The 16,924-nt window shown below is 57.6% G+C and overlaps 1 protein-coding gene across 1 annotated transcript; it reads left to right on the top strand.

Moving 5' to 3' along the window:
* Positions 1-4,966: 4,966 nt before the first annotated feature.
* On the top strand, positions 4,967-10,148 carry HAPLN2 (hyaluronan and proteoglycan link protein 2). The gene is made up of 8 exons (XM_047841499.1): positions 4,967-5,545; positions 5,665-5,760; positions 6,058-6,158; positions 8,164-8,275; positions 8,489-8,842; positions 8,991-9,107; positions 9,235-9,417; positions 9,621-10,148. Exons 4-8 carry the CDS (start codon positions 8,188-8,190, stop codon positions 9,899-9,901), a joined length of 1,023 nt encoding a protein of 340 aa, XP_047697455.1. The 5' UTR covers positions 4,967-5,545; positions 5,665-5,760; positions 6,058-6,158; positions 8,164-8,187; the 3' UTR covers positions 9,902-10,148.
* The last annotated feature ends 6,776 nt before the right edge of the window (positions 10,149-16,924 follow it).

Here is a 16,924-nt window from a genome sequence, read left to right as displayed (position 1 = left end):
TCATCGTGTGATCGTGTTTTTAAAAAGCAATAAAAGTTGCCTTCCAATGGAAAAATTGATTAGTCTGGGATTCATTTTGGCTTCACTGTTACATTTAATTCTCTAAGATTCCTGGAATTGATTTAGTTTATGGAGAGGGTTGTGGCTCATATACATCTATATTTCCCTCAAGATGTCTAACTAGTTGTCCCAACCTGTGGCACCGTGAATGTCCACCAGGGGGCGTCAGGGTAAATATGCTGCAGTCACCCACTGGGACACCGTTCAGACCCAGAATCAAAGGAGGAAGCTTTATGTCCCATGCTGATGGGACACATGCCATGCACTATTAGGCGAAAAGAGCAAGGCAGGGAACAGCTCCTAGGATATGATCTCAAGTAGATTTAAAAAGAACATGCAGGACACCTGGGTGGCTCAGCAGGTTAAGCATCCGACTTCCGCTCAGGTCATGGTCTCACGGTTGGTGGGTTCGAGCCCCCCGTCGGGCTCTGTGCTGAGGGCTCAGAGCCTGGAGACAGCCTGCTTCCGCTTCTGATTCTGTCTCCCTCTCTCTGCCCCTCCCCCACTCACACTCCGTCTCTCTCAAAAATAAAAAAAATAAAAGGAAAATAAGAACATGTAGGGGCACCGGGATGGCTCAGTCGCTTGAGGGTCCAACTCTTGGTTTTGGCTCAGGTCTTGATCTCACTGTTTGTGAGTTCAAGCCCTCCATTGGGCTCTATGCTGGCAGCATGGAGCCTGCTTGGGATTCTCTCTCTCCCTCTCTGCCCCTTCCCTGCTCTCTCTCTCTCTCTCAAATAAACTTAAAAATAACTTAAAAAACAAACATTGATTTAACTCATTAATGAGGGAACAAGGCAAAAAAGGAATCTCAAAGTAAGATTACTAATTTACATATGAGACTGGTCGACTTTCTAAGGCAACCAAACGGAAACACTTTTATGGTTAACTTCTGTATCGGGCAACAACAGCCGATTACTTTATCCACTTCTGCGGGTTAACCACCAATAGGACGGAACTGTAAATGTCTGGTTGTGGACCATTTATCAAGTAGACTAACAACAAAGGTACATTCTCCAGGCGAGTCCGGTGGCTGTCAAGCAAGCTTTTGACGATGCTCCAGAGTGATACCAAAAAAAAAACACCCGGAACAAGCACTTGTCCGTTTACCTTTTCCAAGTTTGGAGGAATTATTCTGTCACAGAAGGGAGGAACTCCTCTAGCTTTGGACATAAGCTACCTGGGTTACCTAGTGGCTAGATGACCTCGAACAAGTTACTAACCTTCTCTGGACACTGGTTTTTGTGTCCACGAGACGGGAACGATGCTGTGACAGTATATCTCCCGTGGGAAAGGATGGGAGCTCTGGGATGGGGCTCACTCTGTAAATTATTCAAATTCTGGTCTGAGAATGGTAGATGGGTACGTCCTTCTGGGTTTCAGTTTGATCCACGGGAGCCTGGGAGTGGGGGTCTGCACACAGTGCGGTGGGACCTAGCCTCGACCAGCTGGGCAGAGAGCACAAGCAGGGGTGTGGGAGAGCCCCAGGCCCCGCACCATGAGAACGGCTGATGAATTGGGAGTCGGGGTCTCAAGGTACTTGCAGGAGGTAGTTGAACAGAAATACAGTTTCAATGGTCCACTCGTGGGGCGCCTGGGTGGCTCAGTCGGCTGAGCGTTTGACTCTTGGTTTCGGCTCGGGTCACGATCTCACGGTTCGTGGGATTGAGCCCTGTGTCGGACTCTGTGATGACAGCGTGGAGCCTGATTGGGATTCTCCCTCTCTCTCTCTCTCTCTGCCCCTCCCCCTCTCAAAAATAAACAAATAAACATAATAAATAAATAAATAAATGCCCCCCTTGAACACAATGGCGAACAGACTATTAACAAACAGAATGACAGGTGACATGACTATTAAAAAGTAAAATATAATTGTAGGGGGCACCTGGGTGGCTCAGCCGGTTAAGCGTCCGACTTCGGCTCAGGTCATGACCTCCTGGTTCGTGAGTTCAAGCTCCCTGTCGGGCTCTGCTGACAGCTCGGGGCCTGGAGCCTGGAGCCTGCTTTGGATTCTGTGTCTTCCTCCCTCTCTGCCCCTCCCCAACTTGTGCTCTGTCTCTGTCTCTCAAAAAATAAAAAATAAATGTAAAAATAAAAATAAAAAGTAAAATATAATTGTCAAATCTTTGCCACCATGAAAATAGCTTCTAGATGTTTGTCTTTTACTGTTCTCTGTGCTTCCTGCCATTTGACCTTACCCTCACCTCCACCAGACATCACCCCCAGACTGGGAACTTCCATCCGTTAGCATTCTCTGCACACTGAGGCCCTTCAGAAAATTGTCATTTTATTTTTAACGTTTGTTTATTCGTTTTGAGAGAAAGAGAGAAAGAGACAGAGAGAGAGAGAGAGCTGGGGAGGAGCAGAGAGAGAGGAAGAGAGAGAATCCCAAGCAGGTTCCACGCTGTGAGCTTGGAGCCTGACACGGGGCTCGATCCCACAAACCACGAGATCATGACCTGAGCCGAAATCGAGTCAGACGCTGAACCGGCTGAGCCCCCCCGGGCGCCCCCAGAAAATAGTTTAAATGGATCGCAGTCCCGTTGTTTAGGTGAGGACACAGGCCCAGTGAAGAGGCCGCGCCCCGGGGACACACAGCCTGCAGCAGAATCATGACCCCAAGGCCGGCTCAGATGCAGGCTCAACCGTGCCCCGCGGCTGTAACGTTTGGACCCTGGAGCTCTGTCCTGCACACACAGGGCAGGTGTCTGTCTAGCTGGTGGGTACATCCGTGGTCAGGAGCAGAATCCAGGTGAGGGGTCGAATTGAGCAGAATGCTGAGTTGAGGACTGCTGCCTTTTGTCTCTCAGGGAAAGGCCAGGGACAGCCATGCCTTCTAAGGCTCTGTCCGCTCTCCTCTGACAGCCCTCTGGTGCCGTGAGAAGGTTCCCGCACAGGAGGAGCTCCCCCTGCCCCCCAGCAGGCCCTCAGAATAGACAGGGCTGATGGACCGGAACACTGGCCAGGTTGGGTGAGCACCAGGTGACACCCCCATTCCATTCCCTTGAGACTTTGCCGAGCCAGGCAGGAGCTGCCCACGCGGCCAGCCCAGTCCTCCCCCTGGACACGGTCAGTCCCAGTTTCGAGGTCCCGGTCCTACTGAAGTGGGCACCGGGACGCCCACTTCTCAGGAGCCCCAAGCTTTAAAAGGGCTCAAGACACTGAGCTCCGTCCAGGACGTCCAGGTGGGGCCGGGCCACCAGGATGAGGAACAGTTTCCTGCCAAGGCTCCGTGGGGCCTCTGAGGCACGGAGGTGACGTCCTCACGCTCCGCAGACAGACAGAAGTATAGAGAGTGGGAGGCAGCGGTCCTGAATGGAAAAAGTGCCTTTTCCTGAAGACTGACGCGTCCCCAGCCTCCCCCCTACCTCCTCCCACAGGGATGCAGGGATCCAGTCCCCCAGGAGGCTCCGCCTGGGCCAGAGAGAAGCGTGGCCTGGGGCTCGCAGGGTGGAGGAGGGAGGCAGCTGTGTGTGAACCTCGCTGGAAGGACAGGGGGTCCTGCCAGTCACCCACAGCCTCTCCCTGCAACCGCCTAAAGGGCTGCCTTGCCAACCGTCCTCGTCCCTCATGCAACAGTCAACGGGACCTGCTTGTGCGCAGCCGGGATCAAGAAGCTGGTCGGCCGGCTGCCTGACGCCAGGTCTGGGTGCTCGAGGAAGAGAAGTCAGGGCTTGTGCGGGCTCGTTCCCGTCACCTTGCTGAGTCTGCGGGCAGTGGGTGGCAAAGACCTCCACCCAGAAGAGCGAGCCCAGCAGCCAACCCTCCCGGTCTGCTGAGTGTCTGGCAGACTGAGGACCAGGGGTGAGAGGACCTCGGGCAAAGGGAGTGCAGTCTGGCTCACCGCACATTTCACCGGGCCATCCCTTTCCCAGCTCCATCCTCAAAGGGCTCTTTCCGCCTCCATCAACTGTTTCCAGGCCTTCCTCCCTGCCAAACTCAGCCTCTCGTGGGTTCACACACCTGAGACTTGCAAACCACGGTTCAGAAGCGATCTGGGGAAGCGGGAGGGCAGGCCGGTGGCAGAGCCGCCGTGTCCCCCTCCGAGCCGCTGCAGGGGGCTGTTTGTCTGAGTTGGGTGTTGGCCAGTCAGATGCGCGGGATCGGATCCGGGTGTCCTCGGCCCGAGACAGGGGCCGTTTGTCCTTTTCCTCTGGGAGGAGGAGGGAAGGGCTCAGGACGGGGATGGTGATGCAGGACGGTGGAGACTGCCCTCCAAAGCCCTGAAGGGAGCAGGTGGCGTGAGCTCCCTGTTAGGGAGATGCGGCCCCAGCGGAAAAGCCCGCAGCCCGCGACTCGGAGAATCCGACTGAGGCTCCGAAGAGGGATTGGCGGGAACAGCAGCAAGTCCCAGGCTCCACAGCTGCCTTCCGTGCGGGCTTGAGCAAGGCCCTCTCTCACCAGGTCCTCTTGGTCGGTGACTGAAGAAGCTGGGCGTCCTGAGGTCCCCTCCGGTTCCAAAAAGCGCGCGATCCCAATAACGCAAAGCTACTGACGTGGGGTTGCCGGGCAGACAGAAAGCAAGGCTAAGAGGGACCGGAAGCTGGAACCTTCCTAAATGGCTATTTCTGGAGAGAGTCCTCCCTCTGCCCTGACAGCAAACAAAAAAGAAACAGGCTTATCCTGGGCGTTGAAACGTTCTATATGCTGATCCGGGGCTTAGTTCCGTGGCGTGTATACTGGTAAGTGCAGTGAGCTGTCCACTGGAGGTCCCTGCTGCTTGTCGGGGGCAGATTGTACCTCGACAGAAAGGTCCGGACTGGGCGTGTGAACTCCAGCCGCTTAGACTCCAGGGGGCGCTGTGGAGAAGCGTATGTCCTCCCAGGGAGGTCGAGGACCTCCCTTCTCCGGAGCACTGGCACTAGGAGGAGGCGGGACAAATAAACCGACCCCTCTTTTGGAGAGCTTTCCGAAGTCCTTCTCGGATACTCCCGTTACCCTCCCGGGCGCAGAAAGCCCTCCTGCCTTCGCTCCCAGTGCTATTCCCACCACGCGTTCTGCCCTCCACGGGGCCCCGCCACCCCTGGCCTCACACCACATCTCTCCCGAGGCTTGAAGCCTGGCCTGGAGGGGACCCCCCCCCCCACTTCAACCTTCTCACCACCGCTCTCCCCGCCCCCACTCCCCTCTCCCTGGGGATGTCCAGTCCTGTTCTGAGCCTGCCCCTACCCCGGCCCTTTTTCCGGTGCTGTGTGCCAGCCGGTCCCGCATCCCACATCCCCAGCTGTTGACATTTCGTTGCCCTTGCCCACAGGATAAAGAAAGGGCCCCTGTTATTCAACAATAGGGGGAAAGACAGAGACAATGGGAACTTGTGCTTCCGATGGGGTGGGGACGGAGCGGGAAAGAACAGACAGACGGACAGACAGGGGGCTGGACAGAAGGGGTCAGGTTTCTTGAAGCAGCTGGAGGTCCTGGAAGTCTGGGTCCCACCCTGAGAGCCTCCTCCCACAGGCAATGCGCACCCGGGCTCCGGAGGACAGAGGTGAGGACTGGGTGGGGGAGGGGAGGGTGCTGCTTGGAGGAGGCCCTCGGGGAAAACCGGAGACAGCGGGGGCTTGGCCACAGGTCCTCGAGCTCACCTTAGCTCGTCCGCACACCCAGCGGCCAGCATCTTCATACCCATCAGGCAGTCTGCTCCTTCTCTGGCCCTCGAGCATCAGGAAGAAACGAGGCACCACCTCCTCCACGTTCTTCCAGGTAATCCTTCCCGGGTGCCTCCTTTACTGCATCCCTTTGGGGGTCCCCACCCCTGGCCCCAAGCGCCGCATCTTCCCCAGGCCCAGGACCGTGAGCAGTGCGCATACAGTGCCGGGTCACGGGCTGGACACAGGTCACTTAGCCTGGCTTAGTGGAGTGGCGAGGGGAAAAATGCTCTCGGCACCTTGGCTGCTTCTGCGAGCTCAGGGCAGAAGCCTTTCCTCAAAGGTGCAAGAGGAGGGACCCCGCTGATCAGGCGCCCAAGTCCCAGGGCCCTGAAGTGCTTGGATCTCGCAGGGGCCCAGGCAGCGCCTTCACCGGAACCTCTTCCGGGAGCAGGACAAGACGCCGCCAGTCCCTGTCGCTCCCGTCCCTGTGAAGAGAGCGACTTCTAACAGGTAGGCAACTGGGGCTGTCGGCTCTCTGGTTCTCTGTAAGGGCTACGAAGAGGGTTATGTGTGCGCCTGCTTTCCAGGACAGAAGTACAGACCGGTGGGCTTGCGCCTGACCTCAAACACGCGTTCAAATCCCAGCAAACCCTCCTGTTACCAGCTGTGCGACCTCCCTCCAGTCGCCTAGAATTTGTGCCCTTTGTCTGAGCATGCGTAAAAGGGGATTCGTACGTCCGAGGGGCGGGCCGGGCGCGCTCTCACGCAGGTGCGTCGGCGTGGCTTCCCACCCGCCCTCGGCCCACGCGGCCCTCCCGCCCTGGGCGCGTCCCCGGCCCACGCACTTGCCCTCCAACCACCGCGAGGCCCTGCGTGCCCGACCCCCGTTTCTCCCGCGGCCGAGGCCTTCGTTTGCAGGAGGAGGAGGAGGGGCTCGGCTCCACCTCTTCCGACTCCAGCTCTGTCTCCTCCTTCTCCGTCCCGGCCGGCTCGCCTTCCCAGAATCCTTCGTGTGGGCTCATTCACTAACACACACACTTATTTAGCACCCACTGTGTGCCAGAAGCGAGGCTGGATGCTGCGGATGATAGCTAACACATGCATGGCGCTTACTGCATACCAGACACGATTTTGAGCACTGTACACGTTACTTCAGTGAGGTCGATGGGAATTACTACCCGCTTTTTACTGATGAGGACTTTGAGGCCGAGAGAAGTTAAAGAACTCGTTCAGAGTCACGCAGTTAGCGCGTGGAGGAATCAGGTTTAGAAAATGAGTCAAGCTAGGCTAAGGGGTCCTTAGTCCAACTTCTAAAAAATGGTCAAGGTGATAAAGAACAGATAGAATAAGGCAGGGGGGAAACTGGGGCGCCTGGCTGGCTCAGTTGGCCGAGCATTGACGCTTGGTCTCAGGGTCGTGAGTGCTAGCCCCACGTTGGGGGTAGAACCTACTTACTAAAGTCAAATAATTTTTTTTAAAAAGAAGGGGAAAATCTGGGGCGCCTGGGTGGCGCAGTCGGTTAAGCGTCCGACTTCAGCCAGGTCACGATCTCGCGGTCCGTGAGTTCGAGCCCCGCGTCAGGCTCTGGGCTGATGGCTCGGAGCCTGGAGCCTGTTTCCGATCCTGTGTCTCCCTCTCTCTCTGCCCCTCCCCCATTCATGCTCTGTCTCTCTCTGTCCCCCCAAAAAAATAAATAAATGTTGAAAAAAAAATTTAAAAAAAAAGAAGGGGAAAATCAACTATTGAAATAGACAATTGTGTTTGGAATTAGTTCTTATAATTTTGTACTTGCCAGAAACCTCACTGATACGGCCTACACGCGCATATGTATTAAAATTCACACTGTTAATTCAGTGGCTAATAAAAGTCCTTCTAAGACCAAGTGTCCAGGTCAGTGTGGTAGGCCACAGTGCACTGCCGCCGGCCGGGGAAGAGGAAGGTTTTCCCAGAGGCGGTTTGGCCCGCAGTGACGCCTGGGAGAACCAGGTGAGAGTGAATCTGGGCACTTTTGGAGCCAGAAGTGTCTGGAAGACTGTGCAGAGGGCACAGCGGGTGGGAGGCGACATTGAAGGCACGGTGAGAGGCTGGATCCCAGAGGGCCTTGGCTAGCAGACCAGACTGTATCCTTAGGGCAAAGGGAGCGACTGCTTTAAGCAGGAGAGTGACAAGGTTTCGTTGGTTACTCTGGTTCCGCTGGCGGGTAGCTTTGGGAGAGGAGAGAGACGGCGGCGGCGGCGGCAATCCGGCCAGGCAATCCGGGTTTCAGGACCCAGATGGGATGGCCCCTGGGAGGGGAGGGAGAGGGGAGGCGGCGCCAAGTCTGGCCCTGCGGTCTGAGAGGGGCGGCCCAGCAGGCCTGGGGGAAGGGAGTGTGTTACTGCCCCTTCCCCCATCACCTTTTGCCCCCAACAGCCCCCTTCTCTGCCCTCACGCCTTCCAGCTGGACCCCTCAGGGATCCCTGATAGATGGGAGCTCATCTCCAACCCCACTGCCTCCCTGCTTTGTGCCCCGCAGACGGCGCTGGGCTGACTCTCCATCATGCCAGGCCTGCTTAGTCTCCCAACATTCTGCCACTTCCTTCTCCCCTGGGCCCTCGCCATCTTCCACAAAGCGCTGGGGGACCTAGGTAAGACCTCAGCCCCGCCCAGACTCTGGGGACGGTGGGGGAGCGGCTCCAGGGGTGGGTAAAGTGGATAGGGCAGCCGACTGAGGTGTTCAGGGAGTGAGAGCCTTTGCTGAGTGCGCAGTGGAGGGGGGGGGGGGTCTGGGGAGCAGCGTCTGGACGGGCACCTGCAGTGGGGGTCAGGGGGTTCCTGCCACTGTGGCCCCCTCTGCTCAGCACCCCACCCCGGCCCCCACTACCTCCTGCCCCCCATCCACGAGGTCATTCACTCTCGTCGTGGGGCCACGGCCACGCTGCCTTGCGTCCTGGGCGCCCCGCCTCCCAGCTACAAGGTCCGCTGGAGCAAAGTGGAGCCCGGGGAGCTCCGGGAAACGCTGATCCTCATCACCAACGGCCTGCACGCCCGGGGCTACGGGCCCCTGGGGGGGCGCGCCAGGATGCGGAGGGGGCATCGGCTGGACGCCTCCCTGGTCATCGCGGACGTGCGCCTGGAGGACGAGGGCAGGTACCGCTGTGAACTCATCAACGGCATCGAGGACGAGAGCGTGGCGCTGACCCTGCGCCTGGAGGGTGAGGCCCTTGGGTTCCCGCCCCCCTCTTCTCCTGTGGGGCTTTGGCCGCCCCAGCTCGGGTCTCCCGGGGTCGCCCAGCCCTCTCCCCCGTCTGCCGGCCCTCCTCAGGCTGCCGGCGTCCCCCTCCCCCCCCCCCCCCCCCCCAGGTGTGGTGTTCCCGTACCAGCCCAGCCGGGGCCGGTACCAGTTCAATTACTACGAGGCGAAACAGGCGTGCGAGGAACAGGACGGGCGTCTGGCCACCTACGCCCAGCTGTACCAGGGTGAGCGCCCGACCTGGGCACCGCCCGGGCCTGTCGGGGCTGTCACCCGGCTCCGCGGGGGGCGAGCTCGGGTCAGGTTCCTGCCGGGACCCCTCTGACCCCCGCCCCGTCTCCCCCTGCCCGCCAGCGTGGACCGAGGGCCTGGACTGGTGCAACGCGGGCTGGCTGCTCGAGGGCTCCGTGCGCTACCCCGTGCTCACCGCGCGCGCCCCGTGCGGTGGCCCGGGGCGGCCCGGGATCCGCAGCTACGGGCCCCGCGACCGGAAGCGCGACCGCTACGACGCCTTCTGCTTCACTTCGGTGACTGCAGGTGAGCGCGCGGGCGGCGGGGGGGTGGGGAGGGGGGAGGGGTGACGGGGGGCGGGACCTGGACCCGCGTGGTCCCTGCGTCACTGCGCGGGCCGGGCTCCCGCCCCCGCCTCCCGCGCGCCTGCCTCGGCACCCCCACCGCTGCCCGGCCTCGGTCCCGGGGAGGCTTTGGCCGCGGAGGGGGTGACGCGCCCCGCTCCCCAGGCCACGTGTTCTTCGTGCCCGGGCGGCTGACGCTGTCCGAAGCGCACGCGGCGTGCCGGCGGCGCGGGGCCACGGTGGCCAAGGTCGGGCACCTCTACGCCGCCTGGAAGTTCTCGGGGCTGGACCAGTGCGACGGCGGCTGGCTGGCGGACGGCAGCGTGCGCTTCCCCATCACTTCGCCGCGGCCGCGCTGCGGGGGCCTCCCCGACCCCGGCGTGCGCAGCTTCGGCTTCCCGCGGGCGCAGCAGGCGGCCTTCGGGACGTACTGCTACTCGGAGTAGGGCCGCCGCGGCCCCCGTCCCGCAGCCTGCCACGGTCGGGGTCCCGGGGTCCCAGGGTCCCGGCCGGGCGGGGGAGGGGAGGTGGCGGCGCCCTGCGAGAGGGGGGACACCCCCCCCCCCCGGATGCTCGCACCCGGACCGGCGGCCGTTCGCGCGCTCCCGCGGTCGCTGCTGGGGGAAGGCGAGCGCCCGGGGCATTAACCCACTTCTGTCCACAGCAGTTAAGTAACTTGAGGACTTTGTGTGTCGAGGCGGGGCGGGGGTGGGGGTGGGCACGGGGTGGCCTTGGGCCCATCCGGCCGACCACGCTCCCGGGGAGACAGTCAGAGGTGCGCCCCCTGCCGCTGGGAGCGAGCCTGCCGGACGGCGGGGGTCGCGAGGAGGGGGCCCCAAAGGTCGAGGGGGACTGCGGGCACCGCGGGCGGCAGAACCCGGGGACGACGCGGGAGAACGCGGGGTGCTGTTGCGCCGGAAGCCACGCGGGGGCGCCACGCACCCACCGGAGACTGTGGTTCAGATCTGCCCGAGCGCTCCAAACCCGCAGGCCTGCCCGCTGGGCACCACGGAACGAGCAAAGATGAGCCTACACAGATTTCACAATGTGTTTGTATCCTGCCAGTCTCCTACCCTGTGTAGGAAACTCGTAGCGTTGTTCCGCCGACGGGAAGCTGACCCGTGCTCGGGGAGGAGGCGGCCAACACCAGCACCAGCTAAGGCCACCAGCCACCTGCCGGGCTGAGCCTTGAGGGGACTGTGTGTCCGGCAGCCGCGAGGCGAAGCGGGGAGCTGGACCGGGAGCATGCTTAACATCCGGCTGCGGGAAACAGACCGGGAACTCAAGACACAAGCTCAACTCTCATTAATTCGTTTTTCTTTAATATGTATACTATTTTAATTAATTGCCTAATTCGTTTGTTTATTCATTTAACTGCTCAAGCAATCTAACTGCACCGCAACAAGCTTGGGCTGGTGACTAACCACTGGAGCAAAGGGTATGAACTTTCTAATGGTGCTTGATATATATGTTGTAAAACTGCTTTCCGTGAGGGTTCTTGGCTGTAATTGTTAAAGGGACGTCATCTCATGGGGTTTTGTATAAAGGACAACGAATGATCAAATGAACGGCATCTTCGATGACTCTCAGACAGCAAGTGGAATGTTTGTGGCAGTTCCTAAGCTTTGCTTTTCTGATCTTGGTCACGGGGCAGGAAGATCTGCCTCCAGGGTCTGCCGGGATCGGGAATTGAGACGACGGGTGGCACGTCCTGGGGGCACATAGAGGTGCTCAGTAAATGGTACCTGTGATGATGGACGGTTGTTATTACAAGAATACTAACAGTAAGAGAACAACCGCAGCAATTATTCAGGCTCTTACCAGGTAGCCTGTAGGACTGGTTGCTGTATGGTGCTGTGTTCACCAGGAGGAGCTCGGTTATGCCGCGGTAACAGACGACCTCCGAGTATCAGGGACTTAAGACGAGATCATTTCTCCCTTAGGCTACCTGTGCATGGTGGTCAAACAAGGGGGCTCTTCTCATTTTCTTATTCAGGGACCCAGGCTGCTAGAGCCGCCGCTGTCTCAAATGCCGCCCGTCCCCACACCAGGAGGAGAAGATAAAAAGAGCTCTGGAGGGTCTTGTCTCTGCAATTAGCCACCGCCGCCCAGAGAGACACCTGTCCCTTTCTGTTCACAGCTGTTTGTCTAGAACTAGTTACAGACCTCGCTCAACCACAAGGGGGCAGGAGAGAGCAACCCTACTCGGGCCTAGACCTAAAATTGCAACTAATTAATTGTTCCGCACCTGGCAGCAGCCTCACCACAAGCACCCGGGAGGGCAGCCTAGATTCTGGAACATGCTAGCAGTCATCCACTCCTCCAGGCCCTTCTGGCTTTTCTAAGTTCTGCCCTGTCATGGAGTCAGAAAGCCAAGATGCTGGGCCCAGCACCGCTTTGTTCTTTCCCGCGCGGAAAACGCATACACATGACCGCTCATTTCTACAACTACTCTCCGTGCTGCTGCTACTTTTTTTTTTTTGAGAACTTCAAACATACACAAAAAATAGAACATTGGAACCCTTCATCATCTGGCTTGACCATCCCCAAATTCTTTCCTTGTTCCACGAATTCCCTCACTTGTGTTCATGTCTGCTGGAGTATTTCAAAGCAAATCACCTGTACGTGTTCACTATGTATTTCTAACGTAGGATGACTTTGAAAATGAACCATACTTAGGACACCTGGGTGGCTCGGTTAGTTACGCATCCGACTTCGGCTCAGGTGATGATCTCAGGGCTCGTGGGTTCGAGCTCAATGTTGGGCTCTGTGCCGACAGCGGGAGCCTGGAGCCTGCTTCGGATTCTGTGTCTCCCTCTCTCTCTGCCCCTCCCCCGCTCATGCTCTGTCTCTCTCTCTCTCTCTCAAAAAAAAAATAAATAAACATTAAAAAAAAAAAAGAATATTGAAAGAAACTGGGTTATTTCCCTGTCAGGTTCCCCATGTTCTAGATTCAGTTGAGTGTGTCCCTGTCATGACAATTCACGTGGTCCTCTGTCCCCTCTAATTATATTTAGAAGTTTGATTAAACATACATTTATTTTTAGGGGCACCTGGGTGGCTCAGTTAGTTGAGCATACGACTCTTGGTTCCGATTCAGATCATGATCTCATGGTTTCGTGGGTTTGGGCCCCGCGTGGGGTTCCGCACTGACAGTGCAGAGCCTGCTTGGGGTTCTCTCTCTCTCTCTCTCTCTCTCTCTCTCTCTCTGCCCCTCCCCCCCCTTGTGCTGTCTCTGTCTCTCTCAAATAAACAAAATATTCTTTAAAAATATTTAAACATACATTCTTTTTTTCCCAGGAATATTTCATAAGTAGTACCGTGTATCCCATCAGGGGGCACGCGGTGTCTGATTGTCGATGCCGTGGTTGATCAGGAAGTTCTGGTAATTTCAGCCTGGTCCATTCATTATAAAGCTCCTTGCTGCGTTAGGTGCCTACGGCCGCTGTAACAAAGTACCACAAACGTGGTGGCTTAAGACAACAGAAATGTATTCTTTCTTTTTTAATATTTATTTTGAGAGAACGAGAGAATGTGCAGGGGAGGGGCAGAGAGAGAGGGAGACAGAATCCCAAGCGGGTTCCACAACGCCAGTGCAGAACCCGATGTGGGGCTCGAACCCACGCACCGTGAGATCATGACCTGAGCCGAGATTAAGAGTCGGACGCTTAACGGACTGAGCCACCCAGGCGCCCCAGGAATGTGTTCTACGGTTCTGGAGGCCGGACGTCCACACCGGGGGTGACGTCCTCCCTCTGCAGACTCTGGGGAGAATTTTCTTGCTCCTTCCATCTCCTGGTGGCAGGCGGCCCTCGTTGGCTTCTCCGGCTGCACGGCTCCAGTCTCTGCCTCTGAGGTCACGTTGCCTCATCCTTTTCAAGTGTCTGTCTCCTCTTCATCTGTCTCTCACGAGGACGCTTGTCACTGGATTTACCCCACCTGCTAATCCAGGGTGATCTCATCTCAAAACCGTCGACTGAATTTCGGGAATGAATTCATGTAATGAGTTACATCCACACAGACCCTTTTTCCAAACAAGTTAACATTCTCGGGGCTTCAGGGATTAGGATGCGGACGTATCTTTTCGTGGCCGCCATGCAGCCCTCTACGTCCATCGCCTTCAATCTAATGGCTGCTGATGACCATTGTCTAGACCTATCAATCGTTAGGAGCCCCAAACAGAGACCCTCCAGTTGTGTCATTTCTCCTTCCTTTATTATTAGCTGTGAATTGTCTCTAAAGAAGAGTTTCCCGGGGCGCCTGGGTGGCGCAGTCGGTTAAGCGTCCGACTTCAGCCAGGTCACGATCTCGCGGTCCGTGAGTTCGAGCCCCGCATCAGGCTCTGGGCTGATGGCTCAGAGCCTGGAGCCTGTTTCCGATTCTGTGTCTCCCTCTCTCTCTGCCCCTCCCCCGTTCATGCTCTGTCTCTCTCTGTCCCCAAAATAAATAAACGTTGAAAAAAAATTAAAAAAAAAAAAGAAGAGTTTCCCTTGTCGATTATTGTTACCCTGGCTTAGAAGCACTCAGGGAAGGTAGGAATAATGGGACAGGTGCTACGGGGTGAATGTTTGCGCCCCCTCCCCGAGTCCTGTGTTAAAGCCCGATCCCCAGGGTGATGGTTTTGGACACGGCGCCTTTAGGAGGTAGTCCCAGGATGAAGCTGGTGCCCTTATCAGAGAGGTCTGGGGCATCTGGCTTCTCTCCTGGCAACACCCCGCCCCCCCCGCCCCCCCCCCCTGTGCCAAACCAATGAGAAAGTGAGGGACCCTCACCAGACACAGATCTGCCGGCCTCCAGTGCTGACAGGAGCAAAATGTCTGTTGTTGAAACCATCCAGTCTGTGGTGGTTGGTTTATTTTATGTTTTTATTTTAGAGAGAGAGCACGAGCCGGGGAGAGGGGCAGAGGGAGAGAGAGACAGGATCCTGAGCAGACTCCACGCTCAGCACGGAGCCCGAGGCGGGACTCGATCCCACGACCCTGGGATCTTGACCTGAGCTGAAATCAAGAGTCGGATGCTCCACCGACTGCGCCACCCAGGTGCCCCTGTGGTGACGTGTCACAGCAGCCTGAACTAAGACCAGAGGGCTTCCCTAAGCCAGATGTTGAGGCAAGGCTTTGAGTAGGAGCAGTTTATTGGGGGGGAGGGTCATGCTGAGAGGTAGAGAACCGGAGAGGAGGTGGGGAGGGGAGGCAGGGAAGGGTGTGAAGCAGAACAGGGCAAAGACAGTAGGGTCATACTCGTCACCGTCCTGTCTGAAAGTCGATGGCCGCTTCTGGGAGCCCTGAGCACAGACACGCCCTCAGGCAGAGTCGCAGAGGCCACGGAGAAGCCTCCTGGCTGTGGAGATGACAGCGGAGGATGGGGTCACAGCCTCTGTCCACCCTGTGTCCCCATATTCGCTCTGTCCTGTCACCAACTCTTCAAGGCGGCGGCTGGGTGCAATTTCTAGTCCTAGGAAGGAAAGTCACGGCAGGAGGGTGAGCGGGGCAGCTGGCGTCGGCTCCGGGGCTGTCCCCAGCAGCCCGCCTCGCCTTCCTCCACGGTTCATCCGTTGGTCTGTGGGGCTTTCACAGGAGAACCCAGACCCTCACCCCCCAGGGCCTTTCATCACCACGCCCCTGAAGGGCCAACGTTGTGGCAACTGCCCGCTCACGATGACCACCGGACAGGGGACGGTCAGGAGCAAGTGTCGTTGGCGCTAGAATTCTCTTCTTGGCCCGTGGGTCAGTTGGCAGTGAGCTGCCCAAAGGGACCAGAGGCTGCTGGCCGACCCACCTCCCACCCTGGGAGCTAGGGCTTCTGATCCCTCAGGGCCTAAATGTACGGGAACAGAAGCACAGACCCCCCCCCCCCCCCCCGAGCTGGGCCACCGGGGCTGATGCTGACAGGACTGTTCCTGCTTCCTTCTCGTTTCCCACGATTCCCAGCCGTCTGGCATATGGCGCCATAGAATGGCCATTGGCTCAAAACGGATACTGCGTGTCGACGTCCGGGACCCAATCCCAGAGGATGTCTTCCCCAAGCTGGTACTTAGACGTGCTGTAAAGAGGCCACACGGACGTCCCCTGCCACCTCACCTGGCTGGTACGCCGAGGGGCAAACGGATGCCGTGCTCTTGTGTCCTCGTCACTTTTCCTTCACTATAAAGTGGATCCCCTTGGTTAGAGGTGATACTATGGGATCTCATAGGGATAAATTGTTTCCTTTATGTCCTTGGATACAGGTGCTGGCCAAGGCACTTGGGCAGGGAGGCAAATCCGTATCCAGGATGTGCATAATCCGGGGCGCCTAGGGGGCCCAGTCGGTCAAGTATTCGACTTCAGATCAGGTGCTGATCTCACAGCTCCTGAGTTCAAGCCCCACATCGGGCTCTGTGCTGACAGCTAGGAGCCTGGAGCCTGCTTTGGATTCCGTGTCTCCCTCTCTCTGCCCCTCCCCTGAGCCAAACCCCCTGCAAACCATCGTGGCTAGCGTGCGGAGCCTCCTCCCCATCAGCTCCCATCAGGGCATCAAAGCGACCCATCCACGAAGCAGGCCTGGACTTCTTCCTCCTCTGAAGCCTGGTCACAGAGATGCCCCGCGACGCTCTGGGTGAGCTGAGAGAGAGTCACGGGTACGACACAGACCAGGCACATGGGAGGCGGGCTTGCTTGTGCTCTCTGAACGCACTCACGCCCCAGCACAAACGTTCACCCACGCGTGCTCATGACTTGGTGGCTCTGAATTCCCAGATCTTTTTTTTTTTTTATGTGTATTTGCTTTTTGAGAGAGAGAGAGCAAAAGAGACAAAGTGCGAGTGGGCAAGGGACACACAGAATCCGAAGCAGGTTCCAGGCTCCGAGCTGTCAGCACAGAGCCGGACGCAGAGCTTGAACCAATGAACTGTGAGATCGTGACCTGAGCCGAGGTCGGACGCTTCACTGACTGAGCCACCTGGGCGCCCTGAATTCCCAGATCTAATAGGACAGTGAGACAGGGAAGGGAAGGAATCCCATAAATTGAGTAAATGACCCAAAAAACAGGAGCAGGTGATGACTGTGGACAGCTGGAGCCCAAAGCTGCTGGGAGTGAGGGGGGACAGGGGGACTTGCCTCACGGTGTCCCCACCTGAGGGGGACCAGGGTTCTAGTCTACCAACTCTCCCTCTGTCACTGGCTGAGGCCTGTTTCCAGGGCACCAACTCCCACGCACGTATGACTTGGACCAAACGTACCCGCACGCTCAGAAAAAGTCCTCGGCCAATCAGCAGCCTTTGTCTTGTCAGGGTAGCCACTAAGGGGACACAGGCGGACACTGACAGGACCCACTAGACCCTATTAATTCTCACAACTGTGAGTTGCTGCCCCATCAATGCCCAAGGGTGACCAGGGACCTTATTTTGTTTATTTCATTTTTAATTTTTTTATTTTAGAGTGAGAGAGGGTGCACACAAGCAGGGGAAGGGCAGAGAGAGAGAGAATCCCAAG

The sequence above is a fragment of the Prionailurus viverrinus genome, chromosome F1 (assembly GCF_022837055.1).
Source record: "Prionailurus viverrinus isolate Anna chromosome F1, UM_Priviv_1.0, whole genome shotgun sequence".
Taxonomy (NCBI): domain Eukaryota; kingdom Metazoa; phylum Chordata; class Mammalia; order Carnivora; family Felidae; genus Prionailurus; species Prionailurus viverrinus.
The sequence above is the reverse complement of the archived record's forward strand: the minus strand, read 5'-3'. Positions and strand labels throughout refer to the sequence as shown.